Source organism: Carassius auratus, chromosome 40 (genome assembly GCF_003368295.1).
Source record: "Carassius auratus strain Wakin chromosome 40, ASM336829v1, whole genome shotgun sequence".
NCBI lineage: Eukaryota > Metazoa > Chordata > Actinopteri > Cypriniformes > Cyprinidae > Carassius > Carassius auratus.
The window spans coordinates 6,003,854-6,026,095 of NC_039282.1; the positions used below are offsets into that span (position 1 = coordinate 6,003,854).

At 36.7% G+C, this 22,242-nt stretch overlaps 1 protein-coding gene across 8 annotated transcripts; it reads right to left on the reverse strand.

Moving 5' to 3' along the window:
- Window positions 1-3,061: 3,061 nt before the first annotated feature.
- On the reverse strand, window positions 3,062-22,242 carry LOC113058382 (phosphatidylinositol-binding clathrin assembly protein-like). Of its 8 annotated transcripts, XM_026226224.1 has the most exons (24): window positions 21,677-22,242; window positions 18,454-18,596; window positions 18,267-18,342; window positions 17,867-17,969; window positions 16,996-17,089; window positions 16,747-16,858; window positions 15,488-15,594; window positions 15,361-15,402; window positions 13,959-13,970; window positions 13,733-13,818; window positions 13,432-13,555; window positions 11,992-12,125; window positions 11,762-11,853; window positions 11,490-11,639; window positions 10,188-10,271; window positions 9,858-9,947; window positions 9,172-9,282; window positions 8,170-8,277; window positions 7,972-8,002; window positions 7,773-7,872; window positions 7,013-7,072; window positions 6,635-6,739; window positions 6,303-6,414; window positions 3,062-4,402 (listed from the first exon to the last, which is right to left on the reverse strand). In XM_026226224.1, the coding sequence occupies exons 1-23, from the start codon at window positions 21,804-21,806 to the stop codon at window positions 6,322-6,324; spliced, it is 2,187 nt and encodes a 728-aa protein (XP_026082009.1). In that variant the 5' UTR covers window positions 21,807-22,242; the 3' UTR covers window positions 3,062-4,402; window positions 6,303-6,321. The 8 variants fall into 8 exon arrangements, with proteins under 8 accessions (XP_026082009.1, XP_026082013.1, XP_026082011.1 ...); XM_026226228.1 differs by lacking the exon at window positions 9,858-9,947; XM_026226226.1 differs by lacking the exon at window positions 6,303-6,414.

Here is a 22,242-nt window from a genome sequence, read left to right on the forward strand (position 1 = left end):
TCAGGTGTTATGAGAGCCCAGGTTGCTCTGATAGTGGCCTTCAGCTCTTCTGCCTTATTGGGTTTGGCATATCGCATCTTCCTCTTCCCAATACCCCATAGATTTTCTATGGGATTAAGGTCAGGCGAGTTTGCTGGCCAATTAAGAACATGGATACCATGGTCCTTAAACCAGGTACTGGTAGCTTTGGCACTGTGTGCAGGTGCCAAGTCTTGTTGGAAAATGAAATCTGCATCTCCATGAAGTTGGTCAGCAGCAGGAAGCATGAAGTGCTCTAAAACTTCCTGATATATGGCTGTGTTGACCTTGGATGTCAGAAAACACAGTGGACCAACACCAGCAGATCACATGGCACCCCAAACCATCACTGACTGTGGAAACTACACTGGACCTCAAGCAACGTGGATTGTGTGCCTCTTCTCTCTTCCTCCAGGCTCTGGGACCCTGATTTACAAAGGAAATGCTAAGTTTACTTTCATCAGAGAACATATCTGTGGACAACTCAGCAGCAGTCCAGTCCTTTTTGTCTTTAGACGCCTCTGATGCTGTCTGTTGTTCAAGAGTGGCTTGACACAAGGAATGCGACAGCTGAAACTCATGTCTTGCATACATACGTCTGTGTGTAGTGGTTCTTGAAGCACTGACTCCAGCTGCAGTCCACTCTTCGTGAATCTCCCCCACATTTTTGAACGAGTTTTGTTTCACAATACTCTCCAGGGTGCAGTTATCCCTATTGCTTGTACTCTTTTTTTCTACCAAATCTTTTCCTTCCCTTCGCCTCTCTATTAATGTGCTAGGACACAGAGCTTTGTGAATAGCCAGTCTCTTTTGCAATGACCTTTTGTGTCTTACCCTCCTTGTGCAAGGTGTCAATGGTCGTCTTTTGGACAACTGTCAAGTCAGCAGTCTTCCCCATGATTGTGTAGCCTACAGAACTAGACTGAGAGACCATTTAAAGGCTTTTCAGGTGTTAATTAGCTGATCAGAGTGTGGCACAAGGTGTCTTCAATATTGAACGTTTTCACAATATTCTAATTTTCTGAGATACTAAATTTGGGATTTTCCTTAGTTGTCAGTTATAATCATCAAAATTAAAAGAAATAAACATTTATATAAATATAAATATTATAAATATATCAGTCTGTGTGTAATGAATGAATATAATATACAAGTTTCACTTTTTGAATTGAATTATTGAAATAAATCAACTTTTTGATGATATTCTAATTATATGACCAGCACGTGTACTGCTGTTATACAATGGTTCGTTTCAGTCCCTATTTGTTCAGTGAATGCTGATGTACAACAGCACTGGGACTTTTGATGCTATCTCTTGGCGTGTCTGTTTTGTTCCAGACAGTCTGTGAATTAATGGTTGGGACTTTCAGTGTTTCTTGCAGGTAACATTCAGTACACAAATAGACAGCGACAAATTAGTGTATTTATGAGTGAATCATTGAATCATTTACCAAATCAGTTTGTTCAAAACAGATTCAGGATTCAGGAACACAACATGTCCGTGGGTATATACATTACTTTATTTCCTGGTAATTTCAAGTAAAGTAAATATACACATTTAGTCTTGTATATTCCTTTAACAAGTTAATATTAGAACAAGTTTAACCAGGATTATGTTTAACAAGTAGGAGTACAGTTTCGAAATGGGTAGATTTCACACACTGTAAAGAGGCAAGTGAGTACAAACTCTCCAGTCTATAAAACATTTTTATACATCCGTTAAGCTTCAAAGTTTTGAAGCTATGAGTTTTGAGTGAACTGTACTATTTAGATTAATTTAATAAAAATGATAATTTGCAGGTTCCTATTGGTAGATAAGCTATATCTTGAATGTATTTACAAACCCGATTCAAAAAAAGTTGGGACACTACAAATTGGGAATAAAAACAGAAGGCAATGATGTGGAAGATTCAAATGTAAATATTTTATTCAGAATACAACATAGATGACATATACATTTTTTCAACTGAGAAAATTTATTATATTAAGGGAAAAATAAGTTGATTTTAAACTTGATGCCATCAACACATCTCAAAAAAGTTGGGACAAGGCCATGTTTACCACTGTGTGGCATCCCCTCTTCTTTTTATAACAGTCTGCAAACGTCTGGGAACTGAGGAGACAAGTTGCTCAAGTTTAGGAAAAGGAATGTTCTCCCATTCTTGTCTAACACAGACTTCTAGTTGCTCAACTGTCTTAGGTCTTCTTTGTCACATCTTCCTCTTTATGACGCGCCAAATGTTTTCTATGGGTGAAAGATCTTCTACGCAGCCATGATGTTGTAATTGATGCAGTACTGGTCTGTCATTATCGTGTTGGAAAATGCAAGGTCTTCCCTGAAAGAGACGGCGTCTGGAAGGGAGAATATGTTGTTCTAGAACTTGGATATACCTTTCAGCATTGATGGTGCCTTTCCAGATGTGTAAGCTGCCCATGCCACATGCACTCATGCAACCCCATACCATCAGAGATGTAGGCTTCTGAACTGAGCGCTGATAACAACTTGGGTTGTCCTTGTCCTCTTTAGTCCGGATGACATGGCATCCCAGTTTTCTAAAAAGAGTTTTATCTGGCAAAGGCGAATGGCACGGTGGATTGTGTTCATCGACAATTTTTTCTGGAAGTATTCCTGAGCCCATGTTGTGATTTCCATTACAAAAGCATTCCTGTATGTGATGCAGTGATGTCTAAGGACCCAAAGATCACGGCATCCAGGATGGTTTTCCGGCCTTGACCCCTATGCACAGAGATTTTTCTTGATTCTCTGAATCTTTGGATGGAATGTGTAGCTCTCATGAAATCCAAAATGAGCCAATATTTGGCATGACATTTCAAAATGTCTCACTTTCAACATTCGATATGTTATCTATATTCTATTGTGAACAAAATATAAGTTTATGGGATTTATAAATTATTCCATTCCTTTTTTGCTCCCAATTTGAACGGTGTCCCAACTTATTTGGAATTGGGTTTATAAAGACTAGTACATGATTAACCACAATGCTGTGCTGAAAAACTAATACTGACAATAAAACAAACATGCTCAAGATTTGTGGAAGCTGCACTTTATTTGAAAAAGAAAGAGTTCACTAATTGTTCTTACGTCTTTTAAATACATAAACAAAAAAATGATCTGTGAGGACAGCAGAAATTATTCAGTAAAACTCAGGTCAAGTCCGATTTGATTGAATTGCTTTCATATTTCAAACAATCCTTAGCCAACCCCTGGACAAACTGCTGACATGGTATATGTATATATACACAAAAGCACCGATCAACAGTGCTAGATCCGTCTCCCCAGTCAGCATTTCTTATATTTTACATTACAAATTTACAGTGATGTCAATAAACCCGTCTGTGACCAATAGCTAGAGGAGCGTCCAGCTCCCGTTCAGTATTCCTGAACTTTTAGAGAGCAGGGTGCTTAACTAGACAAGAAGTCTGAAACATGAGGGCAGCTCTTAACATTCAGATCAGGGGCAGCCAGATCTAACGGTCCGTGTGAAAATGATGGCATGCCATGCACAATGCAGAACACCTCCCTTCCCAAGTGCAACACTTCACAGTCACGGAGGAAGTGCTTTTCTGCTCCAACAAATATCTCATTGCAAAACCCCTAAACAGTATAACAAACCATTCACTAATGATCACCCTCCCAATAGCCTTCGGCTGCAAACATTTCATCTACGGGAAGTTGTTCTAGACATAAGACTTAGAGAATAGTTAGTGCTCTATCATTTAACTTACAGGTGTATTTTTCACATAATATCTATTTTAAAAGTCTAAACCTTCATTATACAATCCAACTTCCATGAATAATGTTGAATTATTATTTATATCCCCTCCCCCCGCGCCCCAGATGTACTTCGTAAACTCTCCTGTTTTATTTTTAGGCATAAATCATAAATAAATACAAACGACACGCAAGAAAGGTCTACTGGTGAATACAATTAAAGTCCAAACTAAAAGATAAAATGTAAAACAAAGTTACTGTTACTATTTCATACCACATACTATATCAGATGCTGAGTCATACTGCGATTTAGCTCGACGTCCGCCACAAAACCTCTCGTCAGAAGCTCCCGGTGGAAGGAAAGTACTATAGCTTCTCAGAACACAAGATATCCAAGTCTCTCAATGCCCTTTCCTACCTTAACAGATTATTAAATGTATGAGGAATCCCTTTATGGGTTGAACAGCAGCATCACTTGACATCTTAAACAAATTACGAAATGATTGCAGTATGCTCCCAGTCTTTCAACACGTCGTTTTGACGTCGAGTATGTTGTGGGATCGATCCTCTGAAGAGCATCCCGGCACAGAGGACGGAGCTTAATGGTTTGACATCAGGGAGCAACTTCATTTTGTGTTACATAAACTGCATCTGGAGAAAGCAACAAATAAATGTACAATTAAAAAGGTACTTTAAACAACAGTGTGTTAAGTGTACAAGAAAGCGTTCGCGACCCATGTTACAGTATGAATGAAACCAGTGTAGACGGGGACTGGGAACTGACTGGATTGTGAATAGTCTCTTTATGACAGGTAGGAAGAGAGGAGGTTCGATGTTAACCAAAAAGGAAAGACATTCTGGAGGTGTTACAGAAAGTTGCAGGGTTTCTACTTCATGACTTTTCCAGTTTGAGGTTACTGGATAGGTATTTAAAAATCATTTTATACAGACTGTACTCACAAAAAATGAAAAAGTGATTAAATATTTTGAAATACCTGTGCATAACTAGTAGGGCTGGGATAAACGATTATTTTTTTAAACGATTAATCTAGCGATTATTTTTTTAAACGATTAATCTAGTGATTATTTTTTGATGCATCGATTAATCTAACGATTAATTTTTCCAGACCGATTCGATTTCGATTATCTCCCCATTAATTGACTGCTAACAATTTATACATGTTGATTTACATATCTGAATGAAAAAAACATGAATTCCTTAACATTGCAATATATGTTTATTGCTCTTAAAATGACAAAATAAAAGACTGACTTAGAATGCATTACTTTGCACTTGTATAGAGATAGCATTCAATAAAACCTTGAAGCCTTGAAAACACATAGCTTACTGAAACAAGCTTACTGAACACATAGGGCCTAGCTTACTGAAAAAAAAGTTCTTCTTTCAGATGAAAATAACAACAACTTGATGTCTAGCATTCAATAAAAAAGGTCACCCAAAATACTTGTTTAGAGCAATTTAAAGAAAACAGTAACCAATGTAAACTTGAGGGCTTTAAGCTAATACAGAGAGTGCTTTTCCCAAAAAAATAAATAAATAAATGCTCCATGTGAAACTTTGGCGTTCCACCCTTTTTCTATTGTGTCTAATAATTTTGGTTAATATGCACGAGGGAGGGAGGGAGAGAGAGAGCAAGACAGCGCTCGTGTAGTTTGAAGACTGTGAGTGAAACTTTGGTGTTTCGCCCTTTTTCTATCGTGTTTAATGATTTTGATTAATATGCACAAGGAAGAGAGAGAGCAAGAAGTGCTCGTGTTGTTTGATGACTGTGAGTGCGCGAGCACAGCCGGGGCTCTCTCTCGTAGCAGTCATTCTATTCTAAATCACTCACCGATCAAATAAGTCTTTGACAGCCGCCAAAAAAAAAGATCAATGCAGAAAAACCCCTGGATTGGTTATATAACCTTGGACAGAATGTTGATCCGGTCATCGCGTATATTCAGCGCACATAAGGTAAACGTTTTGAAAACGTTGTTTAGAGAAATAAAAACAGGTCGACGAATCGATGTGAATATTTTGCGTCTACGTATTTTTTGCGTCGATGTCATCGATGACCTCGACGCGTTGTCCCAGCCCTAATAACTAGAAAAAATAAAGATATAATCCATATAGAAATATATTATCAATCTTGAATATCAGTTTTAAAGGTGAATTCAGTCTTTTATTCCTACTGTTATTGTACATATAATTAAATCACAATTGTTGAAAAATAAATGTTAAATGTTTAATATATACTTAAAATTAAACATATTCAGAAAGAATAGTATCAGTTTTATTTTTATAAAATATTTTAACATTTAAAATACTTGATAAAAAGTGATGAAATATCTGTTTAACAATGGGAAAAAATTGCTAATTTTCCCCACAGTTGTTATTATTATTAATTTAATTAATAGTAACATGAAATATGTTTAAAATAATGTAAAATAAGGAATATGTAAAAATGTATTCATTTTATGTTAATAAAACGAGATGAAACTGAACATGAGTGCATGCAAGACCATCGGTGAGCACAAACACATGTGGTACCTAGACAAAAGACGAAGCTCTACAAGAAATCCTTGAGAGAGAGCTGTGCAAAGGGGTCTTGTCCTGGGGCTCTGAGAGGACTCTGACTGGAAGGGCTAGAGGCAGCGGAGGGCTAATGCAGAGAGAACAACACAGAGAGAGAAAGGAAAGAGCTTGGAGTGACAGGGAGAAGCACATGTGGAGGAGGAGACGAATGAGCTGCAGTTTGGGAGAGAGTTCTCCGTCTCATGGCCCATCAGAACTCAATGGACCATGATTACGAAGAGTGTTAATAGAAAGCTACATTAATCACAAGAACAACATAATGTACATTAAAGTTTTAGGGACTGTACCTGTGCGCTGGACACTGATCCGAACGGATTGGATGGCCTCATGACCGGCTGTGTGTACATCATTGTGGGCTGTGTCATCATGCTCACAGAGGGCATCTGTGGAGCCTACAAAAACACAGCCATGAAGAATCATTCTCGTCACAATTTCAATAACCTCAATACTAGGAGCTGATTTCACAACAGGGTTATCAAAGTAAACTAACACCATAAAAAAAAAAAAACCTTTTTACTTGAAATAAATGTTAACTAAAATAAAATATAAAAATACATTAATAACTAAAAAGGAACTTACAAACCTAAAAACAAATTAAAAAACTAAAAAACCTGGAATGGTATCTCAGGGATACTTTAATAAAACAGTTTCCCAGAAGTACTAACCATGCCATATCCCATCATTCCTGTAGGTGTTGTAGCAGGGAATGTCATGATAGATGGTGGCTATAAAACAAAGAAAGACTAATGAGACACAAATTCATATGGGATTACTTTCATTGAAACCTTTAAAAAAAAAACTTGAGACACCTTGTCTTAGCAGTATCCCAGAATGCATTTCTGTGAGTTCTCTTACTAAATGGCGGGCAAGGAAAAAACATTTATTTCCAATACTGAGAAGGACTGATTAAAACAGTTTAATATAATACAAATGAATTATTTTAACCAATGTTTGTGTGTTGCATATTTATGATTTTTTAAGTATCGAGCTGATAGCTTTGTAACATGCTTATTTAGATTACTTAAAGACTAAAATAAACTACATGATTTTGTCCATGATTTTGCCCAGAGTTAATGATGATTACCAAAAGTAAGAACCAGTCTGCAGATTTTGTTCAAAGTTGACAATTTCGTAGAAAATCACATAGTGTATATTGGGCACAGAATTATAAGATTTTATTGGTTCAGAGCGACATTTGCATTTGTCCCTAGATTCCTAGCAATGAGGTGCTCATTTTGTGAATAATGCCCAGTTTTCTTGGCAAGAGTGTGATGCCTAGTATTTTAAAATCTGTTCAGATTCATGTGGTCCTGTAGTGTTTTCCAGCCTTAAGGGGTTAGGATGCTTCTTTAGAAGGTAGCTGTCTATCTAGGCAGCTCATTGGACATTTGGAGCCATTTTATCAATATTAAAGTACAGTTGTACCATAGAGACAGGATTCCATGTAGTAGATGGAGCAGTTTTGGGTTGCCAGTTCATTCCACCAGTTAATTTTTTCTCTCCTGGTTGGCTCCAGTGGATATCACTGTGAAAACAGTTGGCTAATATTAACACCAAACCAGAATATGTATTTACTGAGCATCAAGGATATACTACTGAGCATCATAAAAGGCAACATTCTTACTTTTTTGCAGTACCGTTTCCAATGCCCAGATCTGTAAGAGAGAAAATATAAAAGAGAACACATTGTTGCATTCCACATTACGATTGCATTACGATTTCTTCACTGAACTGGCATGCACGTTACATTTTTATATGCAAAAAGGCATTTTGTGTGAAATGGCCCCTAAAGATGTTCTGACAAACACATGCATACACTTACTTCCAACAAGGTTGGCCAAGGAAGAATCCAGGTCGTCTGACACCAGTTTTTCTGGGAGCTGATTGGAGGACTGATTTGAACCGGCCACAGTAGGTTTCAAAATCCCTGCTGTTACATTCACAAATAAGACAGGTGAGAATATCTATATAGCATAACTAACACAAAGTGGTGATTCAGAGTACTTTCATTTAGCATAATAAAGCAAATAAAAAACAAACAGACATAAAAGCCAAGTTTAAAATCATTTAATACTGTCAGTTAAGAAACTTCTGATTACATGTTGATCTACTTTTACACGTTTTCATTTGATTTTAGGGCTGCACGATTAATCGAACGCGATTAATCGCAATTGTCATGCGCAATTAGTCAGTAAAGCCGGTTCTGTGATTAGAAGTAAATCTCCATCACCTGCTTTCAGGTGGAGCCACATTTACTACACAGAGCCATAGTTCTCTGACAAGCTATGCAAAATCGCATTCATAATCGCAGACATTGACAAAATCGTTCGCAATAATGACAACGGTTTGCGTATCTTCTCAGTGAACTACTGCTCTGTGTAGTAAATGTTGCTCCATCTGAGAGCACTACCACATTTAATAACATGTTTTAACACCAAATTCACTTCATAACATCAGTCAAGTGTTTAAAATAAATCCTTCTGTGAGATTATTTGGCTTCTTAAACCGAATAATTAAGGCACAAAATATTTCATTGTTTTCTGAGCAGTGACCAAGGCTATGTCGATTAGCATTTGATTATAGATATACTTAATGATGTCAATTATAATAAGAAATTAGATAAAACATATACTGCTGTAGTCAGCTGCAGCGATAGACATGCCCTCTGGCCTTCGGATAGAGATTTACTGCTGATCACAGAACCATGCTTCACTGAAAGATACGCATGACAATCACAGCTTCTGCCTATTCACAATTCATTACCTTTGCGATTTAATTTAGATTAATTGTGCATCCCTATTTGATTTAGATTAAAATGCCTTACCATCAGTATCTTGGTTGTTGGATGAGGCAGCTTTAGTACCGAAAACAGACTCAAAGTCAACACACAGCTCCCCTGAGCTCTGTGCAGGAGGGATTTGTGGAGCTCCGTATCCTTCAAAAGGCACAAAAAGCCATTTAAACCCTATCACAACACTCACAATATAGACTAGGGCACTGTCTGAAGAATAAACAAGTTAAAACAAAGCCAGTATCAAACATACTAAGTTCAAGTGCTGTCAATAAGTGGACTAGTTTAGTCACGTCAAAGTTAGTGGAGGGTAAACTACAGTCAGGCACAAGACATCCTGAAAAACGGCAAGAGAACCATCATGTTTACAAGACCTTCATTAAAGTGATAGTCCACCAAAAATGAAAAACTCATCATTTACTCACCCTCTTGTCATTCTAAATATCTTAATATCTACATATCTTATATACATAAAACGTGATTTTTTTTAAAGAAAACTAATGAGTATTAAGGCTGTTAAGCTCCAAAATGCACCATAAAAACTAAATGTGAATAAATGATAACAGAATTGTCATTTTTGGGGGTTCTGTCCTTTTAAGGATCTGATTTTGAATGGTGTTTAACAATGTTAGATCAGACAACATTAGAGACAAAGGGAAACATATATCACAAAGGGGCACAGCACCACACAAGGCAACCTCCAACAACAGGCTCCCTACCTCTGAATAGGCCTGCTACAGTGGAGGGCTCAGACTGGAAGGGAGAGGGGTTTGGGAGATGCTGGACCACAGACGGTTGACCAAACGAGTCTGACAGGCAGGCGGGGAGAAGGAGAAACAACACGCCAAGCATTACAGACATAAAAACATTAAAGATTCAGAATGGATTAGTAAAGAGCGTATTTAAACAGCAATATTAAGACAGCCATGTGCAGAAGGCAAACAGCATCCAGCAGGGATCATCACAGGTTAGTCCCTGTACACTGCTTCAGTGCTCCTATGTTTCCAGACAGAGGGGAAACATAGGCGGGATGGTTTGCATCATGGTACCTGAGATTAAGTGCTCTATCCGCACAGTGCGTTTGTAATTGCTTGATACAGATGAACTTGAATCAATAAAGGGATTGTACTGATCTACAGTGGAGAAGGAAAAACAATCATTCACTTATAACTTTACAGTTTAACTACTAAACCTTTACAAAGCAAAGAAGGACTGAGGTGAAAACTGGAATGAAATGCGTGATTTCTGACAAACGTTCTCAGAATGTTTCAGAAAATATTAAATATATTATGATTAGTTGCTTTCAAATGATTAAAATATTAATTTTTTATTGTACTTGTATGAAAAATTCAAATCATGGCTCATATTTCACAAAATACAAAAAGAGAGCATTAGATATTTTTCATTTTAAATATTTCTGTAATCGCGTGTGTGTTGACCCCCTACATTTGAAATCCATAAATTTATGTACAGTATATTACCCTTAAAAAGTCTGGGTTCTGTAATTTGTATTTTTCCGAAATACATTAATATTTTTATTCGGCTAGGATAAATTTAATTGATCAAATGTGTCCGCAAATATATTAAAAATGCAAAAAAAATCTATTTAAAAAAAAATGCATTTTTTTTTGTAATTCAAATAGAAATATTTCCTAATCATCAAATTGGTGTATTAGAATGATTTTTGAAGGATCATGTGACACTGAAGACTGGATTAATGGTGGATGAAAATTTAGTTTCGCATCTCAGAGATTATTAACATTTTAAAACATCTCAAAATGCTTATCTTAAATTGTAGCAATAATATTTCACAATATTACTGTATTCTTCATAAATGCAGCCTTGATGAGACTTTCAAAATGAAATATTCTTACCAAAACCCAAACTTTTATATGATGGCGTATATTATTTATTTACCATATATATGTTGGAAGTTGGGCTAAGCAGAATGAAGTCACATCCTCTTGTTTATTTGTCTTTCTATACAAGCATTTTTTCAGTTGTTTTTGTCTCACACTACCTACAACAGCTTTAATTTCAGCTTTGAATCGAGATAAAAACTGTAATTAATGAAACAGCGTCACTGTAACTAAGCCAAAACAAAGCTCTATGTGTACAAACATTATTTGAGGCTTATCTTTAGTACTGCCACCTACCCTACATTTATTCTCCAATTACAGACTGCATTCTTACTCAGACGGCGAGCTGAACTGTAAGAACGATGTTACTGAACTTAATCAGAGGATTTCTGAAACAACAAGGGACTTTCAGCGACCTGAAAAGCTGAAACTAATAAAAACTTTGGATGAGTGGATGGGTGGGTTGGAAGAAAGAAACTAAAGCGTGTTTACCACCAAAAATCTCTTGACCTGACGTCCTAGAGGAGAAACTAACACCATCTGATGACATAACGGGTAGATGAGCACCATCAACAAGTTTGGTTAGGAAAGGGTTTAGGTTTGAAATGGAGTCATCTACAGCTTCAGAAGAAGAGAAAGGATCTGAGCAGGCATAAGGAGAAAGAGAAAGAGTCGAACAGGAGGACATTAGAACGAGACTCAAGTTAACACAGAGAAGGCTACAGCATGCGGAATCTGAGACGATCACATGCAAAGGGTCTCACCTCCCCAAGCCGTGGCCACAGAGGCTCCGGGCTGCATGCTTGACTGAAAGTTAGTCGGCAAGTCGAAGAGGTCGCTCTCCATCTTCAGGGCACTGAAGATTAGAAAACGAAACAAAAATGTCCTAATCCCCAACTGATTTAACCAACAGAGTTTCATGTGGATGTAATATAAGATGCAGGGTTTTGCATGTCCATAGACGTCACACTGTGAAGTGATTTGATTGGCTGACCCATTGGAGCAGCTGGGAGTGGAGAACAGGTCGATGGCAGGAGCTGTGCTGATGCATGCCGCTGTGGTGGAGACTGGAGAAGTGTCAGTTGTGCCAAACGAAGGCCTCTTGGAGAGCTCCTTCAGCCTCTGTTCCTGTTCACAAGAAGCCAAGAAACCTTTTAGGCAGGAAGGAGCCATCTGATTGGCATGGAGAATAACCTTCCAACCACTTTTCATTCATTAGTGTGATGTTTAAAGGATACATTTGAAATGTGATACCAAGATCATTAAGATAACTGTTTTACAAATTGAATTGTAGCAGCACGGTAATTTGTACACAAAGCTTTTTGATTAAAAAACCTGTGCACTCGGGACAGGTTTTTTGGTTGCACTTTATTTTACAGTACGTGTACTAACATGTACTTATAGTGTGCTTACAGTGTATTTATCTAAGAAAGTTTTGGTAACACAAGGTAACTACAATGGGGTAGGGTTAGGTTTAGGGGTAGGTTCAGGGTTAGTACCTAGTTATTACATAGTTATTGTAATTACTATAATAAGTACATAGTATGTACATGAGGAACAGGACTGTAAAATAAAGTGCTACCGGTTTTTTAATCTGTTCAGACAAAGCCAGCCAATCAGATAAGAGCATAAATTCTGAGTATGGAACACCATACTTGGCCACACATCACACACTTCTTAATTACTGTTTTTTTTTCATAGCAAGATCTGTTAACGCTAATGAGTCAATTCACACCTAGATCACTGGGATTTCTTGCATCGCGCATACACATCTCTGATACACGCTTAAATACGCCATTAGCAGCTAGTTGTTTGGTTTGTTTCCACACACATTGTGTAGAATATCTGTAAACAAGGTTGTCACTACCTGAATGGTGAAGTCAATTTGGTTGTAGAATGTGGTTGCTTCGGACGACACTATACGTAAAAAACTACCAGGACCGTTATTCTAAATTCTACATATATTTTTTAACCAAATTATTCATATTTCAAAATTTAAACTGCCTTGCAATAAAAATGCTATATTTAGCTTTGCTGTTAAAATCAATGTAAGCATGTAAAATGCTAAAGTGTTTACAGTACTGTTCAAATTACATCCCAATATATATATATATATATATATATATATATATATATATATATATATATATATATATATATATATATATATATATATATATATATATATTACTGATACCGATATTAGGGGGTATAAAAAAAAAACTTCAGGGTTGGTTTTGTATCAGACATCATATGAGAATCAAGATCTATTTAACTATTCGATAATATCGGCAAACCGATATATCGGTCAGGCTCTAGTCTAAATATGTACACATTTACCTAGAAAACAGGAATAAACCAAAGAAAATGAGCAATATTGTACAGAAAATACTGGAAATAATTTTCCTCTGCCGGGCTAAATTATGTTATGTACCTTTAGAGCTTTCAATCGCGCCTGCTCCTCCTCCAGAGCTGCCTGCTTTTCCCTTTCATCCACTTTGGTGAAAGACATGCCGGTGTTGGCCAGCGATGAGACAGCATTGGAGAGTGTGCTTGCCCTACAAAAATATATTGGGCTTCCGTGAGTATGACAGAGAAATTGATACCTTAGAGTATATAGAACTCCTGCATTACAAACTCATATAAGAAAGAATCCATGAAGTCCTGTCAACATAATGCATCTGTTCGAACTTATTAATTTGTGTTCAGCTTTGAATGTGACATGAATGGCCCACCTGCTGGCGGCGGTGGAGTCCTTCACCTTCTTCCCTTCTAATGAAGCCAAGTGTTGCTCCAGGGCTTCCAAAAGACTGCTGGGGGCCTGAGGGAATGCACAAACATTTAGTCAGCAATACAACACTGACTGCATCAAGTCAACAGTGAAAAGAAAGTAAATATCTTATTGGCAATAAGGATTAAACAGTGCAAAGGAGTGCAGAAAAGAGTCAGAAAAGTACTTACACACACTGTAAACTGAAGGTGGACAAAAGGTGGAAAGATAAAGGGAAATACAGAATATAAAGGTGGTCTTGGTCAGACATATAATGCATGAGTTTCAAATCTGCTCTTATATATGGCTATGATGGCATTTGATTTGGATAATAATCTGTCAAGACTTTCATGTTACCATATACACTAAACCATTCTCACTCCCAAGATGTAAAATACTGCTGCTTGGTTTAGAGCTCTGCATGTCACTATAGATGTCAATGGTGCATTAACATTATGACTATAATCATGAAACTAAACTCTCAAGAATATACTCAATTGTAATTAATACTATAATTAATTAATACTGTAATTGTACTTTATATTCAGGTTTATTGTTCCTTTAAATCAATAATTTACACTGACTTTACCAATAAGAATACCAATAAAAATGATTTAATGGAGATTACATTTAGAGAAATTTCTAACCTCTGAAATATTTTAGAGCTGAGCATAAGAAGAAAATATACATTCACTATAAAATCACAAGGTTTAAATTTTTTTAATAATACTTTTATTTAGCAACGATGCATTCAATTTAGCAAAAATTACAGTGAAGGCATTTATGATGTTACAAAAGGTTTCTACTTCAAATTCATGCTGTTCTTTTGAACTTTCTATAGATTAAAGAATCCTGAAAAAATGCATCACGCGTTCAACAAAAATACTGAGCAGCAAAAATGTATGCTAATAATAATAATCGTTTCTGGGAAAAAATCAGTACATTAGAATGATTTCTGAAGGATCATGTGACACTGGAGTAATGATGCTGAAGATTCAGCTTTGCCATCACAGGAATAAATTACATTTGATTAAATAGAAAACAGATATTTTAAATTGGAAAAACAATTCCCAATACTATTGTTTTGCTGTATTTTTGGTCAAGTAAGTGCAGCCTTGTTAACAAGAGATTTATTTTAAAACATAAAAAAAGTTTACTCACCCCAAATTTGAACCCAAATGACCCCAAACAGTAGTGTATATTGGCATATAGTTTTCTTTAGAATTTACACATGGCACAAAATGGCTCAAACTGCTGTTCTTGAGTGAGAATCTATTGCGTAGTCTGAATAAATATACTTGCCATAGCTGTGGAAGTCATGATTCTATTATCTCTATTATTATAAGTATTATTCAGAAATGTCCACTGAGCCCCTTACACCTTTATTTGCTGTAGACAGGGAAAGGTTAAGACAGAAAAGCTGAGAAATCTTTAGTGACATGCGCATCCTAATAACCTGCATGCATCTTTCAGTTAGAAATGCTTTTGTGCAAAGTAAATTAAGAGAGAAAGCATAGCAGTTTCAGAAAATACTCGGGATAGTTAATAATGCAGAACCAGTACAAGTGTTATAGTAAGAATAAAAAGTCATACCTGAGACAGGTCAGGTATATCCCCGCGGTCTATTCCCACCTGCTGTGAGGCAAGTAAAACAAATATGTTACATTGCGCTCTTTTAATGAAGTCCCTTGCTACCCAGAAAAACTCATGAGAATCTCACCTCTGCCACTTTGAGGAACTCCGAGATCCGGGTCATTCGAGTAAGGAATTTCTTGTAAATGTCCAAACCCTCTTTGCACTGGACTTTTTTCATATCAAAATACTTTTCTGTAAGAGGTATGAATAAGTACCAATTACTAATCAGCACTATAATGTTATCTTCATGCATTTCAAAATACTGTTATGAACTTTAGGAGTTCATTAAATAGATTAAATGATCCCTTTTTTCATGAAAATTTAATCTGCAACTAATAGCTACTGAATTTGACATTTTCAAATAATATATATATTTTTTCTGAAATTTTTAGACTGGGGAAAGTATGGGAAAAGAGAAGAAATGCAATTAGGACATAATGCATAAAGGATTCGAACCTGCATAACTGTGAGTACAACTTGTTGCGAGCATGTGCACCACTGTTGCAAAATTTGTTCAGATTTTAAAGATTTTAAATTTTATACTGAGTTTTTTACACTGTTAAAGAGTTGGATTCCCATGCTAAACATGGACCAAGTTTCAAAAATTAAGTTGTACGTTTGAAGGAGTATTTTTGTTCCAAAAATACCTCTTCCGGTTTGTCACAAGTTTCGGAAAGTTTTTTTCGAGTATGGGTCTGTGTGACGTTAGATGGAGCGGAATTTCCTTATATGGGTCCTAAGGGCACTTCTGCCGGAAGAGTGCGCGCATCGTCTTAGCGCAGTAATATCTTCACTCGTGAAAAATCCTCTCACCGGCCTCCGCTCCCTCTAGTGAAGATATTACTGCGCCAAGACGAAGTGCTTACAAGTACTTGCCATGGTATTCCGCCACCCAATATAGTTATCCATTTTACACGCTTAGAAAAGCGCAACGTTTTGTTTTGTGTTACCGTCCTAGGTCGAGTTACACTACGCAAGTAACTGTATTTAAATAGGGAAAACGTGGAGGTGTTTGGTAGCTTCTCTGGTTGGCCCATATTGAATGAATGGGCTAAGCTAAGTGCTTTCAAAGTGTCACTGCGCGCCAAAGCGATTGAGTGCACGCACTGAGACGAGAGAGGTAAGTATCAACTCGTCTTAGGTAAGGGAAAAACATAGTTTAATATGAAAACACGGTGGAGTATCCCTTTAACAGGATATTGAGTGAAAACGAGCATTTCACCCCCCCTTTAAACTAATATTTACCTCTTATCTCTAAAGTGCATCTTTCATATAAGAGTGAAGAGAGTGTATTTCTACAATATGTTGTTTATTTATTTAGAACTGAGACCCTGAAAGACCTACCCAGTAAGTTTATTATCCCTTCATTGTAAGCAGCAAAAAGACGGATGGAGTCTTTGAAGAGAAGCATGAAGGCTGCATTGATAACCCCATTGGTGAGTTCATTGGCATTGACCTGGACAAACACAAAACAAAACACATATTTTGAAATATATGCAACACATATGCTTTTATTCATTGCCTATATTCATAAGTCATCTTTTAGCAGTGAACACGCATGAATATAGATCAACCATCAGCTTCCTAACTTACATTGAAGTCTAGAAGAGCATCCATTTGGTTCTGTATAATGGGGATGGTCTTAAGCAGCTTCTCTGTGTTCATGGTTCTCATCACTCCATCCACCCTTAAGGAAAAGATTTTAAAATACAGGTCAAATGACAATAGGGGCATCGGTGCATGGAGGTTTAGTGGATGATCGAGCGCAATGATAGGGCTGTCACTTTTGTGAACAAAATCATTTTCGATTTTTAAGACATAAGTATTCATTGAATCGATTGTAAAAAAGCAGCTAGCTTTTTTTAAGAAGTTTCCTTTTTCAACGTCAAACGGACGAACGTTAAGAGAGCACTGGAAACGCACAAGTCAGCAATATTTCTTATTTATTGGCATAAAGTTTCATAATGTTTCAGACGCTCTATTCGCGTTTGGTGTGAATGCAGCATAACATAAGAGGTCGCTTTCGACGTCACTGGGTCTTATAGTTGCGTAAAATTGCTGGTATTTTCTGTCTAGCTTGCGCAAGGCATACTGCACTTTCGGAATTCTTTATTGTCTTTTTCTGCTTGTTTGTGAGTTTTGTTACAATTAATAGTGTACATATTTGGTTAAAATCAATTCCCTATTATAATTTTCGAAACTTTTTTTGGTTGGTCCGATCGATTGTGCAATCGATTTTCGAACTAAAAGTGACAGCCCTAAGCAATGACTTCAAGCACTTAATGCAAGCACTTCACCTCAAACCCCCCTCAAATGATTTAGAACAAAAACTACAGGTAAAAATCTTTGCTGGTCAAATGAATCACTGTTTGAGTTACATAATGTACCTAATATAAAATTCAGCACACCAAAGTAAATAGGAGAAAAAAACTTTATTTTTTTAAATGTATAAAAAATATCCTACCCACGCTTTACTTTTGTGAAGTCAAATGCCACCTGTCGATATGAAACCGCTTTCTCATTCAGATATCGACTATACCTCCGAATGAATGTTGACATATCGTAACCTAGGGAAATCACAGTTAAGAAATAAAAGATTTTATTCATAAAAAGATTAAGGAGTAGTTGCTACAATCAGAAAATAGAAATTTGAAATGTTAAATTAAATCTTTAAAAGTAAATGTTGTAAATATTACAAAACAAATTACATGAATTGAAAAAGAAAAGAATGTTATTTTAACATATTATATATCTATTACTATGTTTTTACAACTATTTAAATACTACATCCAAAGATGAGAACAGAAAAAAATAAATAATCCGCAGTAGAGCCTGAGATAATTGTGTGGAGTTCAGTACTGTACCTTGTAGGCCACTTTTGTCCAGGAAATTACTGAGGTTGAATAATGTGTTCCTGGAGGCCAAGTACTGAATAAATCGCTGTAACCAAAATCATAGTTTAATGCATAGACTTATTTGCAGATATTCATTAGCACATGCATGGAAAAAAAAAATGATTAAAAAGTGGACAGGTCTCCCACAGTCACGCACCTCGTTCCCGTATACCATGAGGTGATGTGTTGTGATTAGAGACTTAAAGATCACCACCCAGCTGGTGTTGGTGGTCCTCTCGAACAGAGAGTCAGCCAGCTGAGGAATGTTCACATTCATCTCATTGGTACAGTGTATCAGGTCTACAACAGAAACAGAAATTTCATTTAACTACTGACATTAATAACTGGATGAACAGGCAAGAACTAAGTCTAGAGACTGCGCTGGTATAGAGCTTAAAATGTAATAAATTAAAGGATTATCATGCATTTATAGCATAACACAGAAAAATAATACTTGCACACTTATAAGCTAAGCTTTGCTTCATATAAAATGCACTTTATTCTGGATTATGTAACAGCCCACTACTAAAGGCTGGAATATACTACACGAAAATCTGAACAGATTTTAAAACACTGGGCATCATACACTTACCGTCTTTGTAATAGTAACACAGGAAACACATCATACCCTAAACCAGTGATTTTCAACCTTTTAAGACATGCGCCAAACACCAAACAACCCCTCCCCTTATTCACACCTAATTACATTATTAAAATTAGCATAAATGCAAATATCCATTAAAGCTATTAAAGCAGCTAAAAAATTTATTGTTTTTTTTTTTTTTTCTCTTTTTCATTAACATTATTTACATAAGAAATGCACGGAACCGTTACATGCAAATTTCATATTTTCTTTACTGTTTACATTCAGCTAAAATAACCGACTGTGCTTACAAGGATACTTGTCAAGACAACCACTGGTATTCACCTGCTGTCTGGGAAGGCTAAGGCTATCTGTTTGTGCGCCTCACATGTGTGCGGGCGCGGTGTGGATAGAAATTATGGTGCTATTTCACTGACAAATGTTGAGAGCACATTACTGTAGTGCGAAAGCACATTAATACAATGCGCGAGCACAAATCTCTCCACTCGCTCGCGGATTTACCTTACCTTACCTCTCAGGTTGAAAACCCCTGCCACTATCACGCACATCTTATCAGTAAAGCTACACAATATTGCATTCATAATCGCAGTTGAATCACCTTCGGCTATGAATCCGATATTGCTTGTCAGTGAACTACGGCTCTGTGTCAGTGAACTAAATGCTGCTCTGTCTGAAAGCATGTGATGGAGATTTACTACTAATCACAGAACCGGCTTTACTGATGAGATGCACATGACAATCGCATGCGGTTTATCGTGCAGCCCTACTGAGTATCAACACTACCAGACATAATTATTCTGATTACAACAAACTCACGTAGACACGTGGACCTTGTTGCTAGGAGACACGTGACAAACAAAAACAATGTGTGTTCTGAAATCGTCTGAGTCTGTGAGAATCATACACTATGTGATTTTCTACTAAATCTGTCAACTCAAATCTGCAGACTGGCTCTGACTTTCGGCAAATAGCATTGATTTATCTAGACTGTAAATCGGCAGAAAACAGGCAAAAATCATGTAGTGTATTCCAGCCTTAACTCTTCTAGCGGAAATTCTAGATAAAATGTTCACTGCACTTCTGCAAATATGCTTTATGATAGTGAAACAGTTGTGGTGTAGTCTTCATATAGACAGTGGTGTAGTGCAGTTTCTGATGAGCTGCTACTTTCTGAATGATTGAGGTTGACTTCGGTCGTGTGGTTGGTTGGTTTGGTGTAAGGCAACTGCCTCCAGAACACTGCCAACTTTGATTCATCCAGTTATGTCACTCCTACTCCTGAGAAACAAAGCCCTCACCACAAAAGATGTCAATGGAAATGTTCATAATCAGATCTTGTTTGTTCTACAGCTACAGATATATCATATATAAAACTTTTTTTAAAGTTAAACATTTGGATGGTGCCAAAAAGAACCACAAGTATCCACAATTTATGTGATTTACTATAACTTGAAGGGTTGGTTCAACCCAAAAACTGTAAGAGCTGTATGACTTTTTTATGCAGAACATAAAAGAAGATTAAATGAAATGTCATTTTTTTTAAATGCTATTATAGTTGTATTAATATTTTGAATTTGTTTTGAATTTTTTGAATTTTCTGTTTTCATTTTAATTTTAAATTTTTGTTGTGTTTGTGTGTTTGTCACTTTATTTTATTTTTTTATATGTCTATAGCCTATGTATTTATTTTTATTTCAGTTTTAGTTAAGTATATCAAGTTTGTCTTCATGGTCTCAGTTTCTGTTAACCTTTCTTCAGAATATATAATTTCATGTTCCACAGAGGAAAGACAGTCAGAGAGAATTGAAATGGCATGAGGGTGCGTAAATGATAGCAGAATGGTATTTAGTTTTTTTTTTTTTTTACTAAACTATCCCTTTAAGACTTAAAATTGTAAAGTTTACTTACATTCAAATAAACGGCTGATTAAAATTACCAAATGTTCACAAAGTTTCAGATGAAGACATACTGACAAAAAAAATAAAAAATAAATAAATACACAAGTTGCTCCCTGAACTAAGAGGACGAAGCTAGGGGCATGTAAGGTGCATATAATTCTAGGGATCCAGAAAACAATTTTTTCATTCTATTTTCCTTTTCAAAAATCCTTACAATAGTCCTTCAAGCATGCCATAACTTGTCTTATAACGCTGTAAGAACTTAATGAAAGAGTAGTCAGGCCTGGCTGGATCAGATGTAAATAGAGATTTATTCTCAAGTACAGACTTACTAGACTGGCACTAGACCAGCACAAGGTGACACTGACATCACCCGCCTGACGAACATGAGAATCAAATCAAAACTATACAAACACACCCGAAACACCTTCCCAACAATAACCCATGCACAACAGCCTAAGAAAAATAATAGCGTTAATCTACTTCTGCCCAATGAGCATTATAAGGAATTAACATTTAACCAGAATTTTCTAGTATGGAGGTTTATATGAGGTCATAAACTATATTAAAAAGCATTATGGGATCAAACTTAATGACAATCCACTCATTCTTGCTTATAAAAAAATAGCAGTTTTGCACATGCACCGTCCTGCTTCAATATAGTTGAAAGCGATGCATGTCATTTTGTCATAAATATAGTTAAAAAAAATCGAACTAATATTATTACATAGGAGCCTGTCTAAGCACATTAGCTTAGCACAACCAGGGCCTGCCCATTGTACAACAGCCTGAAACCGTAGCCATAACAATCAAAGCACCAGCTCTACACACGTTCATCTTCGCAAATTCATATTAAACACGCAGCTGATAATACTTACAGTCCAAATGCTTCTTTTTAGGGCCCATTATTTCGTGCGTTGTTGCCTTGCACACTGTTTTGGACACGGCTGATCCAGTAACGCTGTGCTGAGCAGCGGTTATCCTGTCTGTAATGCTCTGCCCAGACATCTTCAAAGCTTTCCAGCGACCGACAATCAAATAATACGTTTGAATGTTGAAATTCAGGCTGCTACTAAATAGAGTTCACAGTTCCCTGACGACCTCCTGTCGTACGATACAAGAAAACGGGGAGACAAAGATTGGTCGGACAAGAGGAGGCAGATGGGAAGCCTTGCAGTTATCCGCTGCGAGAGACGATGATGAATCCACAAATGATGTTAGAGAATATTCCGTGCCGAATTGTTACATTGTTACAGGTTTTACTCGCGCGCTGTAAAGGCTCGTGACTCATCTCTCGTGTCCCGACACTAATCCCGCCGTTCAGCCGCCGTCTGTCTTATTTCTGTGAGCCCGCAGGATTGAAGAGCAGCGAAGGCATTCAGTGTAATGGCGGGCCTGTGCTGTTCCATGAGAGCTGGAGGAATATGGGACACTGGCCGCTGAT

Bases quoted from the DNA above. Each gene is read 5' to 3' on its own strand.
- LOC113058382 (XM_026226224.1), bottom strand. From the start codon at position 21,806: ATGTCTGGGCAGAGCATTACAGACAGGATAACCGCTGCTCAGCACAGC. The intron at 18,343-18,453 runs GTGCGTGACTGT...TTTTGGTTACAG, and splicing joins TCATGGTATACGGGAACGAG to CGATTTATTCAGTACTTGGC. The intron at 7,073-7,772 runs GTACAACTGTAC...TTTGTTTTATAG, and splicing joins CATGGAATCCTGTCTCTATG to CCACCATCTATCATGACATT.